The 8118-nt window shown below is 31.5% G+C and overlaps 1 protein-coding gene across 1 annotated transcript; it reads right to left on the reverse strand.

Annotated features, from left to right (window-relative positions):
* Positions 1–5575: 5575 nt before the first annotated feature.
* Positions 5576–6235, reverse strand: LOC145010277 (uncharacterized). The gene has a single exon (XM_078968840.1). It carries the CDS (start codon positions 6233–6235, stop codon positions 5576–5578), a length of 660 nt encoding a protein of 219 aa, XP_078824966.1.
* Positions 6236–8118: the final 1883 nt, after the last annotated feature.

Raw genomic sequence — 8118 nt, forward strand, 5'->3', positions numbered from 1 at the left:
TGGTTAGGTTGCTGTTTAGTTAAAGAGAACAATTTTTATTTTTCGTTTTTTGTTTTCCCTTTTCATTTTTCATTGAAAAATTTAGAGAACGTGTTTAGTTAAACTTATTCATTTTTCATTTTCAGTTTTAGAAAATTAGAAAATGTGTTTAGATGTCTATTTTCTATCGGTTTTCATTTTTAAAAAAACGGTAATGGTAGTAGGGTGTGGGTGGGGGCGCGTGACGGTAGCGGATCGGCGGCGGTGGTGGTGATGACATGCGATGGTGGTGGCGGCGTCAATTTTGTCAGTGGTGGTGGTGCTAGTGACGGGTTAGTGGTGGTGATGGTGATGGTAGGTCGGTGATTGTTGTGGTGGTGTTGGGTGGGTGGGGGTGCGAGTGTGTGTGTATGTGTGTTTGTGGGGGTAGGTGTAGGTTTGTGTGTGTGGGTGTGTGTGTCTGTGAGGGTGGGGGTGGGGGTAGGTGTGGGTGTGTGGGTATGTATGTGTGTGTGTTTGTGGGTGTGTGTGTGGATGAGTATGTATGTGTGTGTGGGGGGGTTGGTGTGTGTGTGTGTGGGTATGTATGTGTAAGTGTGTGTGCTTGTGGGTGAGTGTATGTGTGTGTGGGTATGTATGTGTGGGTTGGGGTGTGTGTGTGTGTGTGAGTGGGTATGTATGTGTGTGTTTGTGGGTTGGTGTGTGTGTGTGGATGTGTATGTATATGTGTGGGTGGGGGGTGTTAAGGTGGGGGTAGGTAGAAGTGGATGGGGTGAAGTCGGTGTGTGTTTATAGAAAAAATTTGAAATTAGAAAAATATGGAAAACAATGATTATCAGTTTTCCAAAATTTTCCAACTTTTTTGTAATTTTAGAAAACGAAAAATTTTCATTTTCCATGAAAAATTTAGAAAAATAGACGAACTAAACGCGTTTTCAAAATTCTCATTTTTCTTGGAAAATTTTTCCGGAAAACGGTCCATTTTTCCGCAACTAAACGCACCCTAGGGTTTACAGTGAGATGAAGCGGGGCATTAGCTAGAAGTGTGCAGCACCAAATCCTCTCATTCCTCCGTATTTATATGGTTTCTTTCCTATTTGAATTGGCCTAAAATACCCGTAATTTGAATCAGTCTTAGCTAAAATTTGGGAATATATTAGGAAAGATAAGAATACACGGGAAAAGTGAAATGAGATACATGTATTAATTGTTTGATTATACTTTTAGCTTATAAATTTGGACATTTTAAAATTTGATTTTATTTTATTGAAGTTTAATTGTACTTTAAGCTTAAATACTTCTGAACTGTTCAGAAATCAAAACCTATTAATATTTAGACTGTAAAAATGATATATAAGAGATCCAACTATCAACCATAAAAACTGGATAAACTTATGATAACAACCATACATGGCATTTTTTTTAATATTCTAACAATCTCAAAGCATAGGATAACGTAATCAAATAAAGCTACATGTAAGGAAACTACAAAGGATATTCGTCTAACTTTTTTTAGGTTTATAGATGACATCCCAGTAGGTGCTTCAAGATGTCCATATGCCGCAAATAGGTAAACTCAAAATTTTAAATAAATGAAATAGTAAAATAAAGCAAGCAACAAAAGAGTTAAAACTTTAAAATTTTAAACTCTAAAAAAAAACAATATATTTTTATTAGATTCTCGAAATAGTAACATACGTTATAAAAAAATGAAAATAGATAAAATTTTCCAGTAGGATATAACATATTGTTTTTTGAAAGTATACGCAAACATATCATATGCATATAATGAAATTAGAAAAAAAATATATGCCAAATATAGAACATATTAGGTTAGAGACCCTTTAACGTTAGTTTTTATTCCAAAACCTTTTTCAACATATTTGTACATATGATTACAAACTTAATATCCGAATATTGAATTTGCAAGTTAATTTCAATTCCGTTAAGGGTCCTAAACTCGCTTTAAGAATCTCCAAGTGTGCCCTTAACTCAAAAGTAAACAATATATCAATATAATCATATCAACATGTAAGTTAAATTAAGTCTGTATAATGGTAGATATGACAAGACTAAGATCTAGGGATTTGGTTAGCCAAATCTTAATATTTGAAATACAAAAGAAAAAAGATCAAACCAACAGGTGAAAAAAAGAAAGAAAAAACACATTATCGGTTAACAAAATAATGCACATTGACATTTCTTGCATCTACCAATTTTAATTTCCTAGGGAGTTAGCAATGGACAGTAAAAATTAACATGTGTATCTCCAACGTAGATTAGGAATAGTCTAAAAAGAATAGTGTGTTTCCTCTTGAAAGCACAATAAATATCATTAATAACCATCCTACTCTCATTTCCTTTTTATTGAAACATTATATTTTCCGTTTTCAGTCTCATCACGGCATTGCGTATTGGAAATCAACCCAATTATGGGAAACTATACTTGAAAAATGTACCCAAATAGAGCAATGAGAATTGCTTTATATTTGGATAATTTATTATAACTGATAGTTTTTTCAGAGTATAATGGTTTAATATGAAGAAATGCAAGGGGGATGATATGAAAAACACATCAATAAAGTATACATTATACAATGATCAAATTAGTAGAGGTGAACAACGGTCTTTGAGTGGGTCGCAATTTTTAGGGTAAGACAAGCTGCAACAGTGCATTTTTTCGGACCAAGTCAGTCCGCGATTTGTAGAACGTTGAGTAATATTCAGCTAGTTGCTCTAAAAACAAGTCCAAGAAAGAAATAATTTAACAGGTCACAAAATAAAAAAGTACATTGCTATTTGTTTTCTTTGAAAATTAAGTAACATGAACGAAAGAATGAAAGTAGCATGCCGTTTATTTAAACTGTGTGCCAACTACATGCATGTCATTCACCTAGCTATAGGTCAAAAAAAGAATAGTATATTACTATTTTGCATTAAAAAATAAGTAACAAAAATGAAACAATGAAAGTACCATGTTATTTAATTTAACTTTGTGCCAACTACTTGGTATGTCATTCACGTACAAGTAAAAAAAAAAAAAAAGTAAAATGTTATTTTTGCCTTGAAATAACTAAAGTACCATGCTATTTGTTCAGCTTTTTTCCATGTGCAAATTATGACATTCAGATAAAATTTAAAGAAAAAAAAAAGTATTTTCTATTTTTTTGTTGAAAATTCATTAACAAAATATATTTTTTCAACTATTTATCATTGTACCATTGTTATATAAAACTAAAGCATTGGAGCTATCCACACAACCATACACACAAACGAAAAATAGCATACAAACATGACAGGAAAAAAAATCAAGAAAAGAAGCTCCATAAAAGAGGTTATGGGCATGATTCATGATGAGAGTAGGTCGAACCTAAAAATGTAATACCTTTTGGAGAAACTACAAAAATACCTTCAAACAAAGACCGTCAGACCAACCATTAAATGAAACTCAAAACAGAGATCAGGCAGTCAAAGAACATTGAACCGTTGATTCTTGAATCTACACAATTGAACAAACACACATGTTATATTAAAAAGAAAATAAAGAAACCATGGTGAAGAGAAAGAAACGATGGAAGACATTGATATCCCTACAAAACTTTGCCTTCGAGAGTGAGTGATTTTAGAGAGACGAACACAAAAGGAAGCCATTTTTGTTTATGTAAAACTCTTAGAAATGAAAATGAAGACTTTTAGAAAAGGATACGACTGACAAAGGGAAGCTGGGAACCATAGGACTCCGTTACTTCCATTTCAAACCTTTTGGGTTAATAAAAACCCTAAATATATTGAGATACATAGGAAATATTGAGGGATTGAAGCGATAATAAAGGAGACGATAAGCTGGATTCGAAGAAGGGTGTGCCGAGTTTTAGGGGATTTGGATTTGAATGTTGATTTTGATTTTGATTTTCATAATTTCTTGCTTTATTCAGGGACAAAGGATGCAATGTGAATTGGAATATTTTGGCTGATTTTTTGGGATAGAAATACGGAAGAATATTTGCTGATTTCTTGGGAGACCATTTATGAAACAGATATTCAAAATGAGCGGGAAAGCAAAGCAATGATAAACTACAAAACATGCCACGTGTATTAAAAGAGTATATATATATATATATATATATATATATATATATATATATATATATATATATATATATATATATATATATATATATATATGGAAAAGTGAATATACCTTTAAGGTTATATAAGCTTAGGTACCCAAACTTATCATACTACGTCGTTGTGTATCATATAATACATTCTTATTGTCCAATGTTCATATAAGTTAACTTCTAACTTGATTTACTTCCATTATTTTTATAAATTACACAATTATCTTCCTCTTATATAGTTTTCATTTTCAACTACAATACATATAGCATAGTAGGTGTTCGGCAAAAAGATGTGATATAAGAGAAATATAATAGTGAAATTTCGAAAATCTAGAAAGTAAATCAAGTTAGGGTTGAAATTTAAGAACATTTTAATGAATATATAAAACTAGATGACATATTATAGTGCGTTTGACATATTTAAAGACATAACTTTATCAATAGAAGTAAAGATATTATTTTAAAATTAAGATTAAGTCTATTTATCGTTACATTTTATGTTTGATATTTGTTTAATCTTAATAACCAACTTATAATCATAATTAGAAAGACACTATAATTTATCACTTTTAAATATTTATAAAATATGCTTTGGGTTGTTTAAGTTAAACTAAAATTCATATTTAAGTTGATCCTGTAATGTTATATTTAAATTAATAATTTAAGTATTTTATATAAATTGTTCCGAAATTATACATTTAAAATGATAATGGTTTACATCCAACAATATACTAAAATTAATAAATTAAGTATAATATGCTAAAAGTTAAAAAACATAATTTTATAAGTATATGTAAAGATATTATTTTAATATTGAAATTTAGTTGATATATGATTAAACTTTAGGTTTGATATTTATTTATCCTAATTTACAATATTATAATTATTATTAGAAAGAAATTAAAAAGTCATGGGAGTTTCAAATGAATGTGGTGAAAAGAAAAAAGAATGGGAGTTTCAAATGAATGTAGTGAAAGAAAAAATGATTCTTTTATAAGTATATAATGATAATGATATACACACACACAAGTAGTTCGTGCGAAAACATAAATATTATGCGGGAATGCGAAAACATATTTTTTCTTATAAAAATCAAACACATATACTTTAGAAATTCAATTTATTAGTATGATAATAAGTTTAGATGGGAGGTTGTAAGACTGGAAGGAGTGGGATGGAAGCTTTCCTAACTTTTGGTGGGCCATACCCCTCTTTCCCTCGCTCTCCTTTCCCTCACCTAAAAGCCAAGGAATGGGTGGAAGGCCCTTCCCTCACTTTTTTTTATTAAATAAAATTAATTTTTTTGTTATGAATTATAATTTTTAAATTAATACTAAACATAAATTTTAATTAAAAATAAAAAGCATTTCATTAATTAAAATAAAACTTACATTAAACCTAAAATATAAAAAAGTAGAAAATTAAAAACACACACACACACACACAAACTAAAAATCAAACAAAACAACAATGACCTACGGAAAATATTTTTTCAGAATTTTTTCCCTCTTCTTGATCACGAGCTCGAGAGCCGGTCCCGAGAGATGATCGACGTTTTCCATCAAAGACTTCATGTCTTCCATTTCTTGTCTCTCCGCCCGCTCCTTTTTCCTTGTTTCCTCTTTTTCTTTGTCGAAAGTCAAACGTTCGGAGAAATTTAGACTATATCGATCAAACGATGATGTTATCTTCCGCATTTCGTCAATGTCCACGCTGAAATCAGATGCACTCGAAGAAGTCCCTTTTCCCTTTCTCTTCGCTTTGTCCCTACCCATTGGGCGGACAATTTCTTCTAGCTCGAGTTCGTCGTCCTGATTTAAATCTAGACCGACACGAGCATCGGAGGAGGTTGTGTAACCACTAGAGCCCGTTTTCGTTCGCTTTGATCGTTGGACTCCAAAAATAAAATCTTGCTTGTATTTTTTCCACCTACGACTTCGGACCAATAATTTCCAACAATCGTGCCACTTGAATGGTTTTCCGACTTCCTCAAGGTAAATCTGCAATGCTTCTTGAAGTATTTCTTCATCGTCTTGGTTGCTTTTTTGTTGGGTTTTTAGGTTGTTGTACAACTCGTTTATTTTTGAAACCCCCCTTGCTATTTCTCGAAACTTCGAATTAAGTTGATGTTTCATACGGTAGTCGTCACATTTTCCTAGCTCCTCTCAAAATCGTTCTAAAATGCGAAACCAAAAATGTTATCCCGGTTATGCGTTTCCCTGAATCGAATCTTCAGAAATATCAACCCAAACTTTGACCAAAACTAGTTCTTCGTGTGGAACCCATGTTGTCAACTTTTGTTTTCCCGGTTGTGCGACATCCTCGCGCACTTGTTTTTTCCCTTTACGTCTTTGTGGTGGTGGTGTTGGTTGAGTTTCGGGAACTATGCCTTCTTTTTCCGCGTCATTCGATTCATCGAGAAGTTGGTGGTGGTGTTGGGTTTGGGTTTGAGTTTCAGTTTGAGTTTGGGGTTGAGGTTGATTTGGTGATTGTTGATCCGGAAACACAACAAAGTTTAAAAACATTTGCGACGTAACATTTGGAACTTGCATTGGGTAATATTAGCCAACATTTTGGTATTGGAATTGTAGTGGGGATTGAATGGGAGCATCGAGTTGGGGGTGGTAAAATCCTTGCGGGGATAAGTCGATAGCAAAAATGTTGCGAGGAGGGATGTTTATACTCGAACCATGACTTTTTTTCCTTCGATCGGAAGTTGGGGTTTGCTTGCCGGGATTCTTTTTTTTTTTTTTTTTTTTGATATAAAGTAGAGAGAATAGAGGATAATGTGATGTTTTTAAGTTATATGTATATATTTATAGTAGTGGTAAAAGGATAAAAAAAATAATAATAAATAAAAACCAAAGTAGCCGTTACAGCAAAAAAAAAAAAAAAATCATTTTTTACCGTTATTCTACGGTTATCTTTTTTTTTTCTTTTCACATCCTTATCAACTTTTAAATTCACGTTTTCATAATAAAAAAGTCAAAACACATGTTTTGTTAATATGAAACAATTTCTCATGTATCACCGATTATCATCATATAGTTCAAATTTTGGATGAATTGTTGTCCAAAATATAAAGTTAAGGTGACATAATTTCATATATACTAGTCGTTTACCTGCACTAAACAACACAACATGTGTGAATAGTTTTTTCAGAAATTAATTTCTAAAGACAAATAGTTTTCTTTCAGAATTAGTTTCTAATTGCGATTAATTTGTTTGCTCAAATAGTTAAGTGTTTTACATTATTGACAATGTTTCATGAAATTAAATTTTTTAGTTAATTCATGTTTTTTTTATTCAAAACATGTTTAGCTCTTTTATAGTTATTAACTTAGTTACTATAAATTAATGATGAAACAAAATAGAAAAGTGTTACCACCAAGACATTGAAAAATCACAAAGCAAATGACATTTGCATTAAATATTACTCATTTATTATAAATTTATTTAGTAAAAATTACAAACTACAAACAACAAATAATAAATAAAGAAAATATTAAAATATTTCATCTTATAAATTAATTTTGATACACTAAAAGCTTTTTATTGTTTTTTAGATTCCAACACTTAGTAGCTTAAAACTTTTGGTTGTTCGCACTCATGAAATTTGATTCTTCTTCACATGGGTAGTGTTGTAACGTGTCAAATGGTGTGCATGAATTGCTTGATTATCACTGGAAAAGGCCATTGAAAGAATTGATGTATAATCGTTGTACATATAAACTTGGATAATTGTTAAATGCAAGAATCATCAACCCATTTTCGTATATTTTTTATTATAACATCCTGTTACAGTATCTTGAAGGTTACCATTCTTCATGTGTACGTGGATACCCCCTCTTCCTTTAGTATGGTAGCAATTGTCCTTGACGGAAGCTCTTTTAGAGCCCACACTCACCTACTTTTTCTCTTTTAGAGCCCATACTCACCCCATTTTTCTCCAACAAAACAACTCACACCCTCTAGATACCTCTCTCCTTTCACACATCACCACTCCACCAGAACTTAT

This window comes from Lactuca saligna, chromosome 8 (genome assembly GCF_052625555.1).
Source record: "Lactuca saligna cultivar CGN05327 chromosome 8, ASM5262555v1, whole genome shotgun sequence".
Taxonomy (NCBI): domain Eukaryota; kingdom Viridiplantae; phylum Streptophyta; class Magnoliopsida; order Asterales; family Asteraceae; genus Lactuca; species Lactuca saligna.

Coding starts and splice junctions, on each gene's coding strand:
- LOC145010277 (XM_078968840.1), bottom strand. CDS start 6,235: ATGAAACATCAACTTAATTCGAAGTTTCGAGAAATAGCAAGGGGGGTT.